Genomic DNA, 22,459 nt, shown 5'->3' with positions numbered 1-22,459 from the left:
TCCTGAGCTGCAAAGGCCAGGTCACTCCTTACTGCTTCTGTGTTTAGTTAAAGCATCCTGAACTTTTGGACAAGGCAGCCCATCCCTGTTAGTTCTTCCAGCAAGTCAGCCCCTCTGTGCCTCAGTTTTCGCATCCGATTATAGTAGGGTTGCCAGGAGGATTGCATGAGTTAACATAGTAAGGTAGTTAAGTACAGTGCTTGGCTAGCAGTGTGCTGCTTTCTTCCACCTTACCAGAGTTAACCTATTCATCAGTCCGGCTCAGGCCCACTTGGTCCTTCACATGCGCTGTCAGGGGTAGTAGCTCTCCACCCCCACTCCTCTCCATTAATTTCAGAACCAGTTTAGATGTAAACGATAAAGTGTAATTTCAACCAAGCGGCTGTTTTTAAGGTTATTCATCTCATGTCAATGATAAAGTGAAACCCTGTGCATCTGTTTTTGAGTTTATCATTTTGGCTTCCCGGAAACCACAAGTGTGTCGAGATAAGAAAACCAATAAGTAGCAGCACCTGGGCCAGTCGCAAAGCCTCAAAGGAGCAAAGCATTAATGAGGAAAAAGTGGCTCCACGTCCCACATGCCTTCACTTTCCCATCAAGTGTGCCGCCTCAAGGTTACACTCGCAGAAACCTTCGTCCCTCCACCGGCGAGCTCGGGGCTGGAGGCGCGGCTTTGGGAAGAGACAACCACCCAGAGAGCAGGTATTGCTCTCCCTCCTGAAGTCCAGCCACACAAAGTAATCTCTGCTCGCGGGTTGGAGAGTGCCCCGCCCCCTTCCGGTAGCGTCCGGCTGCAGAGAAAGAGGAGCGGGACCCCATCCAGCAATTTCGAACCCCCGCCCCAAGTGCGCCGGAAAGGACTTCCACCTGGACGCCCGCCGCCTGGCGTCCGGGGCGAGTCCCCGCGCGGGGCGGGGCCTGCGGGGCTGGGATTTCGCCCCGCCCCGCCCCGCCGTAAACTGACCGTGTGGCAGCCCGGCGGGGGCCTGGAAGGGGAGAGAAAGGGAGGGGAAAAAAGGGGAGGAAAGTGGAGCCCGGAGGACCGGAGGGAGGAAGGGAAGGGGCGGAGGCGAAGTGTGTGCCGGCGCACTGGGGAACCTCCAGTTCGCGCGGGGCGCGCCCCGGAGCCCAAGTTGCGGTCGTAGCGCCGAGCCAGCCCCTCCCCTACCCGGAGCCGCCCTCTGGGGCCGCCCTGAGCGGCGACACCCTAGACGTCCAGGCCGGTGAGCCGAGGCTGAGGCAGACCCAGTACTCCGCTTCCTACAGGGCGGGAGGGATGGTGGCGGCACAGCGCGGGTCAGCGCACCCGCTACCGACTCCCACTCGGCCCCGATCACTGTGAGTCCGGGCTGCGCGCTGGGCATGCGGCTGTGCCCCCAAGCCCTCGGACCCCGCGCACCAGCCGCGAACGCACGCCTCCTCGGAATCCGAAGCCCGTACGGCCGCTGAGGCGGGTGCCCCCACCATGCCACGGGCCGGGGCGCCACTGTACGCCTGCCTCCTTGGGCTCTGCGCCCTCGTGCCCAGGCTCCCAGGTAAGCCGCGCCGCCCTCTGTGCAAAACTTTTTCTCACACAGCCACCGCAGGCGTCTTGGAGGGGTTGGGACGGGAGGCAGTGCCGGAGGGTGGAAAGCGTCTACTGAGTCCTCCCAGGTGGGCGGGCGGGCGGCCCAGGCTCGGCCTCAAGGGGGGCTTCCGAAAAGCGTGCGTCACTCGATGCCGTCCCGCCGGGCTGTCGCTCGCTGGTTCCTTCCCTGGCTGCGGAGGAAAATTCCCTTCCTGTGTAAACAGCCTTACCAGTTTGCTGACCCAGCCCGTGTGCGCCCGCGCCCAGTGCGCGGGAGGGCCGCAGCCGCCCCTGCGTTGGAGCCAGGGCTCTACACTCCCTGGCACAAAGCAGCCCTTGTGACCCGCCAGGGCCGGCGGGCTGCTGGGAGGCGCCTAGTGATGCCTCCGCTGCCCTGGTCCCGGGACGGCGAAGGGCGGTTAGAGGTGCGAGACCTGAAATCTTCGCGGGAGGCAATGCAGGGGCACACAGAAACGCCGGAGGGCTTGTCTCCTGGAACTGCGGGTGCTCGGGGCTCCAAAGCGAATCCGAGAGTTTAACTACGCCCAGGCCCACCGCCTTTCTTTGGTGATAAAATCAGTCCGCTTCCTCCCCCCAGGAAACCGCAAACCCGAGGGGAGACCTGCGTCCCAATGCACAGCCCCGCCCGGGACTTCCCCTTCTGATTTCTCTGCCTGACATTATTCCGCGATTTACAAACCTTCCGTGCTGCGCAATCCCCAACTCTGGAGGAATCTGGAGCGGAGGGCAGAGTGTGGGTGTGATTGATTTTATTAGTGCGACACTGAGCGGGCTGGCTGCTGTGTGTTACCTGCTTTAATTAAGGTTTCCGACTTGGGAGAGGGCTGGATGTGGCAGTTAGGAAGTTAGGAGGCCCCGGAGGAAGGGTGCTCTCTGTTGGGTGCCTGGGCTTCTAGGCAGAGAGGACCTACCCCGACTTGCTCCCCCCAAAAGGCGGAAGATCCAAACTTCTCTTTTCCACTAGGGATTGTATTGGGTGCTCTATTCACTTTCCAGGCCGACGTTCTGGGTTGCTCTAGTGAGCCGAGTGCCTCGCTGCGGAGGGAGGGCAGGGTAGTCTGTCCTATGGTGTCGGTGTCGTATTTACGTGAGGGCAGTGGGGGTTTAACTCTGAGAACGCAGGAGGGGTCTGGACAAACAAAACATTTCTTCAGGCCCTAATTCAAACTTAATACTGTAGCTAGGTATCTTTTATGGGATAATAATCACTCCAGAGCTTGGAATAGATGAGTGGTTCTCAAACAGCCATCTGGCAACCAGTGCCCCTCCAGTCCCCAGGAAAATGCAAAGAAAAAGATGTAGTCTGTCATACATTGGAGTGTTGTTGTTTTGCCAACTAGTTCCCTGCTTCACAAGGATTGCCCTTTAATTTGAAATTCCCTTTTTTTAGTGAGAAACTTATTTTCCTTTAACAATTTAAAGTATTAACAGAGGGTAGTTTTTCATTTTTGATAAAATAATCTGACAACCCTATATGTTTCCCCCTTTTCTGTTTCACTCTTAATGTTTTGTGAAATCAAAAAATTAGGAACTGCTAAAGGAAATGACTTCTAAGTTCCCTTACAGCTTGACGTTCTGTGATTCCAATAAAAATTCGTATTTCCACTGACAAAGAATTCTTCCAATATATTATTTTTCATTTGCATTGTGATTTCTGGTTTTTGAAGTATATGTGCATTCTTAAAATGATCTTCGTTTTTCAGATGGGCCGAAGAAGGTGAAGCGACTTGCCCAGCCTCCTTGGCCACTGACTTCAGGACTTTTAAGCCCAGTGCTTTTGTCTTACATGACTCACCTTGGCTGGGAAGAAAGCGTGGAGCCTTGGTGGTGTATTTCCAACTCCTTGTGGTTTCCTTTCTGGTTTGCCTCAGAGCTCGGCCAGCCCTTGGTGGGCCGGCAGAATGGTGGGAGAGCAAGGCCGTTGCTCGTCTCCACGCCTGGTCATCTCCCTTTTCTGCCCAGCCGCTTCTCAAGGTTCGCAGGGGCTGACTCACATCCCTGTGAGGTCTCCTAGTTTCCCAATGGTGCTGAGTCAAGTTCAAACATAGTTTGAAACAGTTGTTTTTTCATCTTTCCTTTTCTTTTTTTCTTGGGGCCCTGCAGGTACTTTCTCCAGAGTTTGTTTCTGTCTTGCTACTAGGGACATGATTTGAAAGGGAACCCTTCCTTAGTCAGTGAAGAAAGAAGTGACCTGCAAGGCCAGGCCTGCCTGGGTGCCCCCAGGCCTTTAGCCAAGCTGCCGGTCTGTTGCTTTCACCACGCTTTCATCTCTGTTTAATCCAGCTGGAAACTGACTTTGAATTTAAGGGCACTCGTTTCAGACCATTCTGATAGGCTGACAACCCCCGCCCCCCCCCCCCCATGTTTATCTTCTGCTCTCCGTAGGTACAGTATCGTCCCACGGCTGAGAGCCTTGGACAGGACGTAGGTTTGAGTGGTCCGTCTGAACCAGGGAAGGGTGTCTCTGGGCTGGGGCGCTTGCCTTCTAAGGTGCGGGGAATGTGCTATGATCTCACTGTCGGACTAGAGTTGTGTTTGCTATAATAGCGTATCATTTTTAAAAAATGTTCTTTTAGTGATGCCTGGAAAATTAGAAGGCTCTAAGCCCCGAGAGAGCCCTTTAGTCTAGTTAGTGGGCTCCTGGTGGCAGCGCTCCCTCCCACCCCTGTTTTCCTTGGTCTGTGACAGGCAGTTGGGATTTGGCTGTGGGTTTGCCGCTCTCTTCAGGTAGTCGGACATCGGTGTGGAAGTGCGGGACAAGGAAATGCACACAGGGCCTGGTGTGTGGACTGCTGTTTACCCTAGGTATTTATATTTTAGCTCCATCATCCTTGAATTAGGGGCTTTTTATTAAGGGGATTGAAGCAGAAGAGGGCAGGGTCTAATTAGCTCTAATTAGTATTCCTCTCCTGCTTGTTCTCCATGCTTGTTTGGCTCCTGAGGCAACAGGAGGATTAAAATATCTAAGTAGTTGGCAAAAAGGCCCCTTGTGCCTGCCTGCCCTGGTAACTACTTTTTCTTCTTCAGCTTTTCATGGACAGACTCTGAGAAGTTTTAATGATATCAGCAACTTGAATAATTGCATTGTACTTAAGTAACAGTGTCCTTTTAGGTGGTGGTGCGCAGCTGGGTTCAAGGGGTAGGGTCTCTTTTCACAGGTATTTTCACTTAGCTGGGCCTGAGGGCTTTGGGAATCCATGGCTATGGTTTGTTTTCTTTCTTTCCTTTTGGAATGGGATTAGTGGTCTTTGTAAATGTAAAGGAACACTTTATAGGTGCCCACTTGTTTGTGAGGTTGCTTGCTTCTGTTGAATGCGGGGATTGATTCCTGGGCCGCACCGTGGACAGTTTGCTCCAAGACAGGCTTGCCACGTCTCCTGTGGCAGGTGTTCCGAGGGGCTGTCTGTGGGCTGCCTTCTCCTTACTGGTTTCCCTCCCAGTACAAAAGCTGGGACCAGCTTCTGGTCCCTGAAGTTATTCTCAACTCTGGCTCAGAATGAGCCTGTTAAAACTCAACTCAGGTCACGTCACCCTGCCTAAAACCCTCTCATGGCTTCCAAAAGTCCTGATGGTGTCCTGCCAGGCACTCCGTGGACTCCCCCTCCCCCTTCCCCTGACCTCCCTCTCTGACTTTATTATTATTTTTCCCCACTTCCCTCCCAGCTCGCACTCCAGCAGCACGATGCTGCCTGGAGTGCTCTCCCAGGGATGCAGGGCCGGCTTCCTCTGCCTTCTCTCAGTTGTTTCCTACTCAGCTGAGTTTTCCCTGGCCATTCCAGTGAAGGTGGCAACCTCCCGCCCCACCTTCTTCCTACCTCCTTTCCTTCCATCATTATTCTCCTTAGTGCTCATTACCATCTAATCTGCTTGCTTACCATGCTGTTGTAAGAGACTTCTCCCACGGGAGTCTCCCCGAAGCCTCGATGTAAGTTCGGTGAGACAGGGAGTTTTATCAGTTTTACTCATTTCTCTCTGTGCCTAGAACAGTGTCTGATTTGTGCTTGTTGAATGCATAGATGGTGGGGGTGGGAGGTGGGCTTGTTCCATCCTTACCTCCCGCTGCCTTCTACAACTAGCTCTGAGGTCAGGAGCTCTGCATGCAGCTTTTTAGGAAGTAGCATTCTCAGAGAGAAAGCACTCACTTGAATGTCAAGATTTTGGGGAGGCGAGAATCTATAATAGAGACCAATTAGTTGAATTGTTTGCATGAAGATGCTGAGGCCTGGGAAGGTAAAGTGACTTGTGCGAGGTCAGGTAACCAGTAAATGACAGAACAGGTACTCAGATCATCCATGCCCAAATATGCTTTCCTCATTGCATAATTCCAGTCCAGACGTCCTTCCCTCCGTGACAGCTTCTCTGTATCCCTCAGATTGGGTAGGATTGGCCTGTCCTTCCCTTGGCTCATAGTGCGCATGGGGACCGAATGGGGTCTGTCTCAGCTGCTACGAGGTGAATTGCCCTGGTCCCACATACCTTGGTCCCCGATACAGCCACGTGCTTCCCAGGGAGGGTGTCCACCCTATATGCTCACTGTGCTTTTCCCACCATCCCACCTGCAGAACGTCACGTCTTGTCTCCCCCCAGCCAGCAGGGCCATTTGTGTTGGTACTCACTTTTGTTATCCCACTGAATGTTTTGGATCAGAAAACTTGAGCTGCTGGATATGTGCTTCAGTATGTGTTTTCAGACCTTGGACATGTGTGCGGGAAAGAGGCAGAATGGAGAGGGCTGGCCTGGACTGTGAATGGGGGCGGGCGGAGGCGGGGAGGCAGGAAGGCAGGAAGGATTAGGTCGGAAGAAAGAAACATTTCATGTATCTTGAAGGAATGATTGGCCGGACACGATAGCCTTCTGGGCATGATTGATGAAGGAGGGGTGAGTCAGTGAGCTTCCAAGGGAGAGCATATTTTTAGGTTACAGTTTGCAGTAAACCCCTGGCTTCAGAGAGCGGCCAGCAGTTGAAATTGAGTTGGGAATCGTCACTGTGCAAACAGCGACTAAGAAGAGATGTGGCCACCTTCTGGGCTGCTAGTGCCAGTTTCCATGACCCAGACACAGCACTCTGACATTTATGACCTCCAGCTGTTTGGCTTTTTATTCATTGCTTCCTTCCTTTCAAAATGCCATTGGTGCCCAGTGACTCATCCAGCTAGATCCAATCTGTCTGAAATATTAATAGGTGGAGAGAGGAGGGATGCCAAAGGGAGTGCCTCCAGCGCTGGGACACGTGTCAGCCCACGGCCTGTGCCCTTGTGCCTGGAGTGCCGTCGGCCTCCTGGTACCTGGCAGGCTGTGGGCTCTTGAGGAGCAAGGCCCGGATCACTCATCTCTGCCTCCAGCATCCCGTAGGCCGCTGCTTGGCACACTCAGTGCACATTTCGTTGAATTTGAATTTGTTCCAACAACAACGTAATTTTAGAGGAATTGTTTTGAGTGCAGTAACACTGCTTTACTGTCGTGCACGTGAAGGTGCAATAATAAAAACAAACAGCGATGCCGTGTGATAAATGGGTTACAGTTACTCACTGTGTTTGCATGCCAGGCGTCTGTCGCATGCGAGCCTCTTCAGTGCTGTGTCTGAGGTCTTTTAGGCTGGCAGAGCAGAAGACCGGAGCCCAGGCTGATCTGGGTCAGAACCGCAGGGCCCTCAGTGCCTGGAGCCCAGGACTCTCCCACCTCAGTTCCCAGAGCTCAGCGATGAGGCCGTGGTAGTTAGAAGGTGGTGGTTGTGAATCCTTGTGGTTTGGAGCAGAGGTATAAATGAGATACCTGATCGCAGGTTTCTTTCTGATCAAAGTCCTGTTGGAGATGCCTTCCAGAAGACATTGGAACTCGCGGGTCCCGTGGCTGTGAGTCTGGGGTGGGCAGAGACCACTGGGCAGGTGCCCCATGTGGGCCCTTGCTGGCCAGCGCGCTTCCTGACCTTTTTCTTGTAGAGTGGCCGCCTTGTTTCAAGTCACTTATTCTTGTTTTTCATATTTTCATCTATAAAATGAGGTGACTAGCTCATTTCAGAACAGTTTAGTTGCCAGGGTCTGTAGTTCTGTGACTTTTAATGCGGTACAGCAAAGCGTCCAGCTTGCCGCTGGGGCCCGAGTACGAATTTGGTGAGCCAAGGAGAGCAGGAGGGAAGTCCCTTTCTTTCTAGATTTGATTGCTCCCCCCTTAGAAGGCAGTTTCTCACAGGTAAGGGAATTTAATTTTTTAAAAAATGGCATTTTGAAACTTACCCTGCACACATCCCATTTTTAAGGGCTTCTGTGCCTGTTTAAAATGCCACCGAAAACAGGAGGCAGGCAGGATTCTAAGGTTTTCTTGGTCAGCGTTTGGACCTGGGACGGCTCCTCCTGCTCCAGTGAGGTTATGCACCCTGGTTGGTCCCAGCTTGTCTCTCCCGGAAGGTGTGCTCCGAGTCCAGGGCTGTGCCCAGCGGGCCCTGTTGCGGGCTTGGTGGGGAGATGGTGTCTGAGCAATGCCAGCTCCATGGGTGTGAGGCAGGGGTCCCGACACAGCGAGGGCTGGTGGGGATGAGGGGCCCCAGGTTCCGGGCTGTGCTCTGTGGCTGGTGGAAATCGATGTTTTCACCCTCAAAGCCTCCCTGCACCCCTTCTTCCCGGCACCCCTTCTTCTCAGCACCCCTTCTTCCCAGCACCCCTTCTTCTCAGCACCCCTTCTTCTCAGCACCCCTTCTTCCCGGCACCCCTTCTTCTCAGCACCCCTTCTTCTCAGCACCCCTTCTTCCCAGCACCCCTTCTTCCTGGCACTCGGGTCCTGCCAGTTTTCCCTCCCTCCTACTCCAGCAACCATTCTTATCCTTCTAACAGTGTAGCTTCCGGTGTCACCCGATTTCTGTGGGATTTTTCTTCTAGTGACAGAGGAGACACAAGGAGTTAAAATTAGCAAATTCGAAAATGCTAGGATTTCAATATGGCTTAAAATAAATGTCGTGATGGTGGTGTTTCGTGGAGATGGGGAACGGTCACCACCTACCCATAGTTTTCTTCCACTCCCCCTTTTTCCTGTTTGACTCTTTCCCTGCTTACTGTCTGAGCCCTTCTTCCTGGGGCTGGTGGTCCTGGGTTTTCCTTATTGCGTCCAGTGTGCCGCAGGCAGTGACCAAGAGAGACCAGTGGGCCTGTTAGTGCAGTGAGCACCCAACAGACTCATTTCCACTCAGAGAAAAACCACCAAGTTCTGTTCCTGGTCGAAAGAAATCTGTCTCGATGTTTTGCAGAGGAAGGAAGACACAGGGATGATGTGCTTCTCAAGAGCGCCTGTGCTGAGGGGCGGGAAGGGGAGCAGGGTATCGAGGTGGGTGGGGGGAGGAGGGAGGAGAGGGACGATGGACTTAACCTCAGCACCACAGTCGAGTCTGCCTGGGGTGGGGGAGGCCTTCCTCAGATTAATGGCAGGGAGAGATGACCTGGGTTTGAAAGAAGTAACTTCCACAACACTGAAGCCATTTCCTTCTAATCTTGGTTTCTGATTTTTTTAAAAGTAGGGATGGGATTTGAATTGGATCAAATGCCTTTTTGTTACCTAGTGAGGTGATGACATGGTTTGTCTTATTTGACCTAGTAGCAGATACATTGAATTAGTGGATTTTCTTTTTTTTTTTTTTTTACTTTTTTTTTGAAGTTTTTGGAGAGAGTGAAACATCAGTTTGTTACTCCACTTATTTACACATTCATTGGTTGATTTTTGTATGTGTCCTCAGTGGGGATTGAACCCGCAATCCTGCCTTATTGGGATGATGCTCTAACCAGCTGAGATACCCAGCCAGGGCCTGGATTTCCTTTATGTTAACCCAGCATTGCATTCTTGGGCTATGCTTTTCATTAAGGACTGTGCTGGCTTGTTTTGGTATGCGATGGATTTGGTGTGATACCACCTGATTTAGGATTTTACTTTTTTTTTTTGGCTGAACTAAAGGCAAAGGACCTGTTTTCCCTGCGGGAGAGCCCGTTGTGATGGGGGAGGGTCTGGAACCCCAGGTGGGTCCAGCAGAAGAAATGGGAGTTGCTGACACAAGTGTGACTGCTCCCTGGGTGCTTCAGACACGTCCGAGTTTCGCTTCAGCCCGTGAGCCTTGACCTGCAGTCAGCAGGGCCTGCCCCCGCAGCCCTACCGCGGCCCCCTGTTAAAATGGGAGTGACTCCTCCTCCCCTCCCATTCAAAAGCCTCATCAGTAGGGACTGGAGCCAGGAACTAATTAGTGCATCTTCATCCTGCTTTAAAGGTCTCAACAGATGCACTAGTGGAAGCGCCGCCTCTTGTGAAGAGTGTCTGCTAATCCACCCGGAGTGCGCCTGGTGCTCCAAAGAGGTATGCGGGCAGTGGGGGAGGTGGGGAGAAGGAGTGCTCTTCGGGGGGCGGGGGGCGGGGGCAGGAGGGCGTGGGCTGTGCTGTGGCGCACAGCCGACTGTGCGGATAAAGCGTGTACAGCTTCTGCGAGCTGCCTTTTCCTCTTTTTCCCCGTGGGATGACAAGAGAAAAGCTGCATTTTAGCATGATCCGTTAAATTGGCTCTCTAGACAGTGTCGAGAGTTTTCATTCTGTTTTAGGGAAGCAAGGCCGTCCTTTCCTTTTGTGGTGGGGGCGGGGGGGCCTGTTATGACTCTTGCATAGTTTTCTGCTGTTTAGGCAGAGACCTGAGCTTGTGCAGAGAGCTTGTTGCATAACGATTCAAAACTAGCCTGGCTGAGTGACATGCTGGTCACCTTCATGTGGCTTATGTGAGGATGAATGGAGTATCATGCCCTGGCCTTTATGGAATGATTTTATTAAAAATAATAGCTGCTGTTTCTTCAAGCCCTGTAGGAGGGAGTGTAAGATTGGGGTGGTGATAAGCAGGCTGCTGTCCTAAAGCAGTATAAATGTCAAGGTTGCTGGGCTAATTGGGGAAGATCGATTTTCAAGCTTCCTGTCTTAAAGAAAATTTCTTGGTCATTTTTTAAACTGTTGCTAGAACCATGGAGCATAAGCTCTTCTTGCACTTGTGCACAGTTAAGGTTATTTTTGAAAGAACCCAAAGCGTGGTATTTTAGACTGCCTCTGCCTCCGCCGTTCAGTGGGGCCTGAATTCAGTGGCTGTCGGGAAGACCGAGAGTCGGCCCCTGAGAGGTCGGGCTTTGCTGTGATGCAGCCTCAGAGGTCAAGGAGTTCTTCAGCCTGCACTGGCTGCAGGTGGTCTGTGGGGACCCCTACCAGATGCTACACTGTGTGCACGATGTCTCTGATCCTCACAGCAGCTGTCAGGTGGGTTCGGGTGGGTGATGGTTACACTCCTTTTATTGATGAAAAGTGGAGGCTTGGAGGGATAAAGCGTCTCTTTCCAGGGCACATGATGTTTTGAAACCTGGGTTTGAGTCCGGCTTCTTGGGTTTCTGAGCCGGAGCACTTTCCCGTAGGCTACACTGCCTCTTACCTGTGACTGCCCCAGAATTTTTTCTAGTAGAGAGTAAGATTACCACACAAGGGCTTTGAGAAAGGAATCTCCCCAGGATCTAAACCCTTCACTGATTCGTGTTTAATTAGTGTCCTTGTTATGAATGCTCTTAAAACCTTTCACTGCTTCCCCGTGACCTGCAGGACAAATCCAAGCTCCGCGGCCACTGCCTGTGTCCCCGCCATTGTCCCTTGCCCACCACCAGCACTTGAGTCAGAAGGAAACTACCTGAAGATCGCTAGAGAGCCCTGACTGATGAACATGCACATGGTTTTCCCTGTGTGCCTCCTCTTCCTGGAGGGCCTCCTGGCATTGCACACCTTCCCCTGACTAGCACCTTGTCTTTTGATTTTCCAGAAATCAGTTCAAGCCTCATTTACTCTACAAAGACTTGCACAGTTTTCCCGCAACACATCCCTTTATCCATCCCTTTATCCATTCATCTATCTGTCCATCCATTTGCTATGAGAATGCAAGCTCTTTCCACCAGAATATTAGGGTAGGAGTTTTACCTGTATACTTCATTACCCTGTCCAGCACCCAGAATGGACACACAGTATTTGTTCAATAGTTATTGATGGAGGGAGTTCATTAAATGTCTGTTTATGGTGAGTCTGCATGTGCAGGCCCTGACCACTTCTTTGTCTCCCAAACTCTACTCCTTCAGCAGCACTCAGAGACTCTTACTCTGTTCATTTGTTCTCATGCCTGTTACCCTGAGAACCTAAACCACATCTTATTTGTCTCAGCATCCCCAGATCCAGCTACAATCCCTGCAGGGATTCATCTTTGATAAAAGAGGCCCACCAAAAAAGACATGGAGTTAGAGGACCAAAGGTTAAGTGTCAGTTTTGCCATGGTTTATTCTCAGTGTCTTGCTATGTAAAATGAATAAGACACCTCCCACCCTCTGGTGTTATTGGAAGTGTAAGGAGATCAGTGCAGGAGAAGGCTTGTGGATGGGACTGCTATTGGCCAAGCCTCTTGAATGACTGAATGAGAGTCATCCAGCAAACTGCTGTCATCAATGGATATTTTCTAGTGAAATGTAGGCAGTGGGATCTAGACACCAGGATCATTGTCTCTTTTAGGTTTCTTCCTTTCCTGTGTTAGTATTTCCATGAATCTGTTGGCCTGATGTTGACCATAAATGACATTATTCTGAAGGAGCTTATCACTGTCCGAAGCCCACTCTTGGGTTCCCTTTGTAGCCTGGTGGGCTCCCTCTCTGCTGAGGTAGAGCCTCGTTCTTGGCTTCAGAACTTTCCGTGAGGCCTGTGCTGGAACGCAGCTTCCCAGCTTCGTCAGGTAACTTTCCTGGAGACCGGAAGGTGTTTCGGGGAGCAGGGTCTGGAGCGTTCAGGAATGGCTTTGACCAGCCCCTGTCCTTTAGCAAGACAGAATGAGTGTGCCTTCTTAACCATACATCCTGGGACATCACCGAAGAAGTGAGGTAGGTATCTGTCTCACTGTGTGTATTGAGGACTCCTACTGAGTGGATGGTGGAGGGCCAGGTCCCTAACCAGTGTGTTCGGGTGGATTCTGATCTGCCGGGATTAATGGCAGTGCACATTCCATCCATCAGGACCCTCTTGCTCTAGATCCCACAATGATGTCCTTATTTCAGTGAGGTGAAGATGGGGCTCCTTAATTTAACGCCCCTGTAACCTAATTCCACCCCCTCCACCTAGTCCGTCCTCCCCAAAACTGTTGTTTGGTTTGACTTATCAACTTTGTGTGTTCTCCCCCAGGGGTTGAGTTGGAGTCAGCCAGTGTCCTCACGTACGCACGCCAGCACAGCACTGCGCGCTGGTTCTCTGCACCGGTTCTGCTGCTCGGCCCTACGATCCTGGCTGTCTTGTCTTTGTTTGCTAACACAGTTTACCGGTGGCTTCAGACTTACCCTCGGGCTTTACGACCAGAGTTGCTAGACTTGCTCACCTACTTGGAAATGAGGATGTGGAGTGGACTGCCTGTCCTCACCTGTCTGCACTGCACACCTGGGCCCCTGTCCCTTGTCCTCCATGACCCTCTGGGCTGTTTCGGCCAGCCTGGACCCCTGCTGCTCAGCCAGCTTCAACACTTACACTGTATGTAGTGCGCAATGTAAAATATTCAGCAAACTCAGGCAGCTTATTATCTATTGTATTCTTCATTTTTAAATCCCCACCCATGGATATGTTTATTGATTTAAATTTTTTAAAAAAAAATTTTAGGGAGAGAGAAACATCGATGTGAGAGAAGCATCTACTGGTTGCTTCCTCACACACCCTGACTGGGGATCAAACCCACACCCTTTTGGTGCACGGGACAACACTCTAACCATCTGAGCCACCTGGCCAGGGCTGTCTATCCATCTTTTTTAAAGTGGAGATTTGCCTCTGTTCTAAGACTCCAAGTTTCACAACCCAGCCATCTGTAAAGAGGAATGTATTGGGAAGAATGTGTGGGGGGGCTTTAATGGCAAGGCCTCGGGACAGCCCGTGTTATTTCCACCCTCATTTTCCTGTTTAAAACCCAGTCACATCACTAGGCCTAAGTGCAAGGAGAACTGGGGATCTAATCTCGCTGTGTGCCCAGGAAGAAAGGGAGGGTGGGTTTTGTCAACTGGCAGCCTGTGCTGGAGGCACGGAGGCTGGTGTGCCTTGCAGCGGGACAGCGGTTGAGGAGAAGCGGCAGGGCTGATGGACCCATGTTCCCTGCGGGATGGAAAACAGGGTTGGTGGGAGGGGGAGAGGAGGCAAAGGCAGGCAGGGCCATTGAACGTGGGGCTGGGGCAAGTGGGCAGGCTGTAGGGTGTGAAAGGGAGACACCTTGAGGTGACGGGGCTGTGGGCGGTATAGGCTGCCGAGAAACGGGGAAAAAAGAAGGACCCGACAGGCAAGGCCACCCTGTGGGAGGCCTGTGGCATGTGGATGGGTGGAAATAGTGTCAGGCGTGGAAGACTTGGGAAGCCTGGGCCCGGGTGAAGGTATTTGCCTTGGAGGTGGATGTGGAGAGGAAGGAATGAAGTTGGTAGGGGGTGAAGGTAGAAACATCGAGGCAGGACTGGAGGAAGGAGACGGGTTAGTGGCTGGGAAGGAGGGTGGGCTGACTGGACCTTCTGGGAAATTACAGCAGCCGGGAAAGTAGAGGTGACATTATCCACATTTTCCTTTGAGCTGGGGCAAAAAGAGCGTTTATTCTAGCTCACAAATAAAATATAGATTCTTTGAGAGAATATCTCTTTGTGGCCATGAAAGGGATAATTTTGGCCTATTGTAGATGCTTCATAAATATTTATTCAATGCGTTAGGTCAGTCAGTTGAAGGCTGACAAAGGGATTTCTCTATCCCCAGGCAGGAAGTGTGGCTGGGGCATGGATTTCGGATTGCATCACTTACCTTCTTTCTTCCCTCCCCCTTTCTTCCAAACCCATGGGGGCTCTGCCAGGCCCGGCTGCAGCTTTGGCAGGTCAGAGAGTCTGGCCTGGTTGTGTCACAGGAGAAGGGCCAGCCACAGAGGACACCAGCTCCCCACTGTGCCCACTTCTCTGTTTCCAGTTTGCTTCTTCCCTTTTCGTCCCAGGGATTGGCCTGGTTGTCTCAGTTCCTGCTCGTATTCCTCTTCTCCCAGGGCTTGCAGTTTCAAACAAAAATCTGTCCGTGCTCCCAAAACAACCACCCACGTCTTTGTAGGGCTTCAGCCTTCGGCAGGAGTAGGCGGGATGGTGTGCACAGGGGATGTAATGACTGTGGCGGAAGAACATGGATGCGCTGGTGGAGACGCTGGACTGCTGTGCTGAGAGCCAGCTGAGCACTGGCCTTGACGGTGGGAAAAGAGGTTTTTAAAAATAGGTGTTTTATTGGTTATGTTATTATAGTTATCTCAGTATTTCCCTCTCAGCACCCCCTGCCCTGTACCTGCCTCTGCCCTGTACCCCCCTTCCTTTCAGCAATTCACCCCTTAGTTCATGTCCAGGGGTCGTGCGTGTAAGTTCTTTTGGCTTTACATTTTCAATACCATTCTTGCCCTCCCCCTGTCTTTTTTTTTTTTAAATATTTTTTATTTACTTATCTTTAGAGAGTAAGGGAAGGACAGAGGAAGAGAAACATCAATGTATGGTTGCTTCTCGTGCATCCCCTGCTGGGAACTGGCCCCTGCCGGGAACTGGCCTGCAACCCAGGCATGTGCCCTGACTGGGAATCGAACCACGATCGTCTGGATCACAGGCCTGCGCTCAGTCCACTGAGCTACACCAGCCAGGGCCTCCCCCTGTCTATTTTGTACCTACCTACTATGCTACTTATTCTCTGTACCTTTCCCCCCGCGTTCTCCCCTCTCCCTGCTGTTAACCCNGAGAAACATCAATGTATGGTTGCTTCTCGTGCATCCCCTGCTGGGAACTGGCCCCTGCCGGGAACTGGCCTGCAACCCAGGCACGTGCCCTGACTGGGAATCGAACCGCGATCGTCTGGATCACAGGCCTGCGTTCAGTCCACTGAGCTACACCAGCCAGGGCCTCCCCCTGTCTATTTTGTACCTACCTACTATGCTACTTATTCTCTGTACCTTTCCCCCCGCGTTCTCCCCTCTCCCTGCTGTTAACCCTCCAAATGATCTCCATTTCTGTGATTCTGTTCCTGTTCTGCTTGTTTGTGTAGTTTGTTTTTTTTAGATCCAGTTGTTGATAGTTGTCAATTTGTTCCCATTTTAATATTCATAGTTTCGATCTTTTTCTCAAATAAGTCTCTTTAACATTTCATGTAATAGTGGCTTAGTGATGACGAACGCCTTTAGCCTTACCTTGTCTGGGCAGCACTTTATCTGCCCTTCCATTCTAAAGGATAGATTTGCTGGGTAGAGTCATCTTGGATGCAGGTCCTTGCCTTTCATGACTTGGAATACTTCTTTCTAGCCCCTTACCTCTAAATTTTCTTTTGAGAAGTGAGCTGATAGTCTTAAGGAAACTCCTTTGCAGGCAAGTCACTGCTTTTCTGTTGCTACTTTTAAGATTCTCTCTTTATCTTTAACCTTTGGCATTTTAATTATTATATGTCTTGGTTTGTTCCTCTTTGGGTTCAACTTGTTGTCTCTGTTCTGTTTATTTCTTTTTCTGGGGTTTTGATCTGTTTTTTCATTTGGGCCATATTTCTTTGTCTCCTCATTTTGGCAGCCTCCCTGTGTTTGATTCTGTGTATTAGGTAGAGCTGCTTTGACTCCCTGTCTTAGTAGTGTGGCCTGTTGTAGAAAAGGTATCTGTAAATTGGGTAGGGCAGAGCCTTAGGCAGTTGCCAGAGAGGGGCTACCGCTTCACCCCTTGGTGGCTCTGTGTGGGGGGAGGGTTCAGAGAGGGGACAATGCTGCTACCTAGCTTCTGGAAGTTTGTCCAGCACTCACCTCATTTGCAGTCACTTCACCCACTTCCCGTATGTGACTGGCACCCTTCCAGCTGTTGCCCTGGTGGTGAATCTCAGAGTGGGTGGGTTTGCATACATTCTAAGTCGGTGTGGGCCCTTTAAGCCGAGTCTCCTGAAAATCCAGCAGGTTCTTCTGCTGCCCCAACACCCACTGGTTTGTGTAGCCTGAAGGTGTGGGGGATTCATCTTCCTGGTGCTGGAACTCTGGGCTGTGTAGTCTGGCCTGGAGCTGGGATCACTCATTCCCAAGGTATCCCTCCGGATTTTTATCCACCACAGGGGAATGTGGGATCAGCTGATCCACCGCCACCCGCTCTCTGTGCCGCACACACTGCAGCTCTGCGCATCTTCACGACTCCGCCCCTCCTGTTCATCCGGATGACTGTGTCTTCTTTAAATCCTTGGCTGTCAGACTTCCATACAGCTCGATTTCCTGACAGTTTTGGATGTTATTTGTTTTGAGATCTAGTTGTAGTTCTTTTTGTGGTTGTGTGAGAAGGTGAATGAAGTGTGTCTACCTACACCTCCATCTTGACCGGAAGTAGGAAAAGAGATTTTGATTAAACAACAGTCAGCCTCGTTATATGCTGTGGGTAATGGGATGGAAGGAATAGAGAGGGGCAGGTTACAACAAGGTGCAAATGCCGGTGTCGTAACAAATGAAAAAGATCTAAATTTGGAACACCTCCTTGTTGAAGTTCCTGTTCCCATTCTCTTGCTTCTCTCGGTAATTTGCCTGTAATGAGTGCAGTTACTCAGTTTCTAAGTCCTTTGGAGAGTTAATGACAAGGTTCTGGAGGCCACGGACAGAGGCTTCCTTCATGACCTGGAACCTCATCAGCACTGAGCACCAGGCGTGCCTGCAGGCAGTTGAGCTGTGTCCACTTTCTGAACTTGTTTCCATTTTCCCATGTTGAGATGAAGTCCCCTACCCTGCCCTTCCATACCCATTTTTCTTCATGATGAGGGTGTTTGTCCTCCCAGTTTGATAGGTGGCAAGAAGATCTCTGTGTTTGGGGCAGCAAGGAGATACAAAATTCAGAGGGACAGAATCTTTGTGTCCCAGTTAGTTTTTCTGCTATGGAATTCAGCAGTGGCCCTGCCTGAGATGATGCAGAGATTTGTAGACTTGGATTCAAGAAGCTGAGGCCCAATGAATTTAGACTTGTCTGGTGAACTCATGCATGTGGGCATCTCACCCACAGAAGTGTGGGGCTGCCCTGACTGGTGAGCTCAATTGATTGGGTATCATCCCTCAGTGCAAAAGATTGCAGGATCGATTCCCAGTCAGGGCACATGCCCAGGTTGCAGGTTCTGTCCCTAGTTGGGTGCGTACAAGTGGCAACTGATTGATGTTTCTCTCTCACGTTGATGTTTCTCTCCTTCTCTTTCTCCCTCCCATCATTTCTCAAAACCCTCCCCAAAGTGTGGAGCTGACACCTTGTAACTCGCTTTATTCCCACACCTGGTGGAGGGTCCAGGCATCAGGTCTCTGGGACCTGAAGACTGTTAGCACGTCAGATGTTGGGATGTCAACCATGTGAGGAGGATTTTCTTAATCACGAGTCTTCCTCTTCTCTAAGGGTTTGTCATCTGGGGCATCTGCTCTCACTGAGTGTGGAGCGTGGAACTGTAGGATCTTGAGACATTGCCTTTACAATGTTTGGGTATCTGAAAGGTCATAACCTTCACAGCATTTGTCCATGGCCTCTGTGGTTTTGGTTTCCTCCCTTTAAATGTGCACATGTCCTTGTTTAAAATGAAAATATCCAGAAAGGATTTCAAGGGCATACAGGAGAGGCCCTTGAGCTTGTGGAGTGACACTTCTGTTGGCATCTGCAGCACTCTCTCCTTTTCTTGGACAGTGAGAACCTATGGCTAGAAGGGAACCATGGTCGTTTTCAGACTTTGCGCCACAGGGGCCTTTAGCTGTGGCGGGAATCCCGCTGTTGAGGCAGCTGCCGTACCCTCAGGAAGTTCTTCAGACCTCCCCTGCCCAGAGTGCTTCAGCTGGTGTCTTTGGGGCCTTAACGCTCTGGAATAAAGACAAGATTTGGTGTACAGCTAAGGGTGTCTCAAGGGCTGTTGAACCCATCAGTAAGGCCATTGGGCCTGCCCCAAGTGGCAGGAAACTGACCCTTCGTGAAATAGGATTTTGACAAACTGGTGATACAGGTGAATGGCACTGAGACCAGACCTAAATTTGGTGCAGATGTCACCATAGGATGTCCCTTACTGTCAGTAAAGCTGGAGCTGCTGAGAGGGGGCTGCCTGGGCTGTCACATTGCTGATTGGTTGGCACTTGTGAAGCCATCCTGCACGTTGCGGTTTGAACGTGGGCAGTCAGCGTTCTCACGCTGAGAACCAGCAGCATTGCAGGAGTTCCTGGTCCCCCCTGCTGGGGCAGCAAACTTCAGGGAAGCCATGTGCGTCAGAGCTGAGGTTCAACCACTGCCTTGGAGACTGGTGTTAAGGAGAAAGAGGGCGAACACAGACCAAAGGGGGAATGAAGAGGGCTTTTCTCCTAACATCCTAGAGAACAAAGAAGCCCCAGAGTGCAGTGGGAAAAGCCAGCTACACAAACAATGTTGCCATTGGCATCGGTGAGGGCTGCCTCTGAGTTCTTCGAGTGTGGGAAGTTAAGACCTGGACTTTGAGTCTTCCAACGATTCCAGCAGGTACATCTTCCCTGACCAGCAGTAGCCCTGTGCAATTCCTCCATCAAATGATGCAGACACCAGCCCTCAGTGTCCATGGTATTGTGGGTGAGATACGAGAGAAATTCACACAGATTACCCAGGTCTGTGGAGGAAAAGGGACGGCATGACCACTCTCTCAAGGGGAGAGCACACTGACCTCTGCCTTAACAAGCTTTTATTGCTTTTCTGGGCACATTACATTGGGGATGGTCCTCGTTTACTCTGCACAGGTTCGATTTTACAGAAAACAAAGGAGAGGATGTTGCTGATTGTGTCACAGAAGAAGGATATTTGCCAATGCAAAGGGAAAAGGGGTTGAACTGGTTACACTCCTCCTTGGAAGGTTTAACATAGATTTTAGAAAGTTACTTTAAAGATAGGCATTAAACGTTTTCTGCCTTAATTCAGGGTGAGGGAGTTTTAGCAAAAGCAAATCTCATAGCCTAGGTACAATGCAGGCCTGATTCCCCACGGGAGAACCTATCCCTGGGCGTGGGTCCTGTGTGCTGGGCCTTGCTTTCCACTGGCCTATCCGAGTGGGAGCTGGGCCCACACCACACGGGATGGTCTCCTATAATCAAGGACTGGTAGTCTATCAAAACCCCCTTTGGACAGGATAGCCAAGAAGGTCCAGGCAGTAGGGGATGATCTCCTTGACCAGCCTGAAGGCCAATGGCTGAGGCTGTGGATAAGGAGTTGTGCAACCGCCTCCTACTCAGAGTGAAGCAGACTGGCTTTTTGACCTAGTCTGTTCCAGAGTTCGAGCTGCTGGAGACCATGGGAAGGGCATCAGGAGTTCCCTTCACTCTGGGGAGACTGCAGGTGCTTTCCTTGCCGACCCCTGGTGACAGGGGTCTGCCCAGGACTGGTCAAGACAGGTGCACCTTGGCAATCAGAAGTAGACCAAGGATCACCAGCTCCTCAGAACTGGAGGAGCTGGCAGCAAGGCCCAGTGCGTCAACAAGACGTTCAGAAGTTCTCCAGCCGAGTGAGCTCCAAGCAGGCAAGTTCCTGAGCCCTTCCAGCTCTGGACAGCTAATTAGACCTCTGCTCCAGACAGTGTGGGACAACAGACCCATGGCCGCAGGGCTTGCAGGAGGTTGACTCGCCCTCCCCCACACCTGGGGCTTCTTATTGCTTCATTAGAACTGTTACATCAGAGTCAACCCTGGCCTCTCGGAACCCTGTTTTGGGAAACCCTAGCTTTGAAGTCACTATGTAATTTCAAGGATACCTATTTTAAGCTGGAACAGTCACGGTTCTCTCCTTGTTCCACAAGTGGCTGTGGAGCCAGCTACACCTATGGCACAGCCCCCGAGGTTTTGATAGACAGGATCTCCACAGGTTCAGTACAGAAAGTTAAAAAAAATACAGCTATAAAACACACATACAAAAACCAAAAAAAAAAAAAACCTCGCAGAGGCCCAGAACAGCACATTTGGTTTTACTTCATTAAAAATATTATGAAGTCATTCTTCTTAACTTCATGGTCTTGAATCTCGCAAAAACTCCAACAGACACTGACTAGCTTTGGGCCATCCCAGTCATGACCAGGGCGAGTCCCTGTGCGTCTGTGTGTTAGCCGGTAGTGTGGCTTCTGACAGCAGTCACGGGGCCCTTGGCCCACCTGAGGCTTTCTGGCAGAGTCCGCAGAGGGGAGCAGAAGGCCAGCGTCCAGACTGGCCATGAGCATCACCCAGCACAGCAGTGGCCGGCACCCAGCCAATAGGAGGAGGTGACCTTGGTTTTCACATCTGTCCGTGAAAGGCATTCAGGAGGAATCCTGGGTTTGCTTTGCCATTTAAAAGTTTCATTACCAGAAAATAATCAGTATTTCCTAAAACAAAGGATGTTATTTCATGTTAAAGTTAGTGGCCCGCCAAGCTTGTGGCGCCCCACATTAGCTTGCGTCATCCTGATGCCCGCCCCCCCTCAAGTCATCTTAAGAAAAGAACTATTTTTCTTATCAATGTGGCTTTATTGTTCGAACAGCAATAAAGATAAAAAAGAAAAATAATCGTTTTCGTTCCTTTACCCTAATACCTCAACTGTCTTCATTTTAAAGTGGTTTTTTTTGAACTCTAATGCAGATACAACTATATTTTCTGATTTTTTTCTTTGTATGAATGTTTTGAAATCTCTGTTTAGTCTTCAGAATCATTGGTAATGGCTGTGCTGTCTGTTGAAGTGATAAACCATGTTTTTCTTATGGTTTAGGGATTTAGGTTTACAAATTTGTAAGATTCTATTATTCTAAATACCACTGTAGTACAGATCCTATCAAGTTTCCCTTTTGATTTTGTCTGTGGATTAAATTTCTAGAAGTGGACCCCCAGGTCAGATAAGGATACAGTATGTGTTGCGACATTGGCCTTGGTGGCTGTGCAGCGTCAGCGTCTGTGGAACAGACGCGTGAACAGTTCCCAGGGGAGCTGCCGACCGCCCGAGTGATGACTAACTCGGACACTTACATCTCTCAAAAAATTTTAGCTACACAACTTATGACCATTTCAGTTATTCTCTCCTGCTAATCATGTAGACAGTTAGGCACATTTTTAAAGGAGCATTTTAACGTTAACTTAGCCACGAAACAGCCCCTGGCCAGCTGGTTCAGTTGGTTGGAGTTTCGTCCTCTGCACTGGAAGGTTGGGGGTTCAGTTCCCAATTGGGGCACATACCGGAGTTGCAGGTTCAGTCCCTGGTTGGGAGACACATGAGAAGCAACGGATCAAGGTTTCTCTCTCTCTCCTTCCCTCCCTCCCTTTCCAAAACCAATGGAAGAAAAAGATATCCTCAGGTGAGGGTTAAAAAAAAACAAACCATGGAACCAAACATTTTTATTACGTGTTTACCATTTACAAAATGCTTTCATATCTGGAAATGATATGAAAGTCCTCTTAATGCTTGGTGGGGTATCTGGGGTACGGATGATCTTTTCTTCATTTCCAGACAACGAAAATGGAGTGTCGAGGGTTTGAGGTCAACCAGATGGTGGTGGGTCTACAGCCCGAGGTGTTCTAGAGAGACATTCTGATGATCTCCTGCTCTGTTCCTCTGTTTCTTTGCCTAGAACTTCGGCAGCCTGCGGTCAGTCACCTCCCGGTGTGACTTGAGGGCAAACCTGGTCAGAAACGGCTGTGGAGAGGAGCTGGAGAGCCCAGCCAGCATCACCCAGGTGCTGCGGAGTGTGCCTCTCAGCAGCAAGGGCTCCGGCCCTGCGGGCTCAGACGTCATCCAGATGACGCCACAGGACATCGCTGTGAGCCTGCGGCCTGGTGAGTGCCATTGAGGTGGGACACGTGAATGATGAGGGAGTGAGCCG

At 50.7% G+C, this 22,459-nt stretch overlaps 1 protein-coding gene across 1 annotated transcript in view; it reads left to right on the top strand.

The window, feature by feature from the left end:
* Positions 1-1,035: 1,035 nt before the first annotated feature.
* ITGB5 (integrin subunit beta 5) overlaps positions 1,036-22,459 on the top strand; it is a 117,282-nt gene continuing 95,858 nt past the window's right edge. The window contains exons 1-3 of the mRNA XM_037033705.1: positions 1,036-1,535; positions 9,831-9,916; positions 22,208-22,412. Of these exons, the coding sequence (XP_036889600.1) occupies positions 1,466-1,535; positions 9,831-9,916; positions 22,208-22,412 (361 nt within the window). The 5' untranslated portion in view covers positions 1,036-1,465. The remainder of the gene's footprint in view (positions 1,536-9,830; positions 9,917-22,207; positions 22,413-22,459) is intronic.

The sequence above is a fragment of the Sturnira hondurensis genome, unplaced genomic scaffold (genome assembly GCF_014824575.4).
Source record: "Sturnira hondurensis isolate 20B ecotype Veracruz unplaced genomic scaffold, ASM1482457v3 Scaffold0021765, whole genome shotgun sequence".
NCBI classification, from domain to species: Eukaryota; Metazoa; Chordata; class Mammalia; order Chiroptera; family Phyllostomidae; genus Sturnira; species Sturnira hondurensis.
Note: the sequence above shows the minus strand (reverse complement) of the source record. Positions and strands in the feature narration are given on the sequence as shown.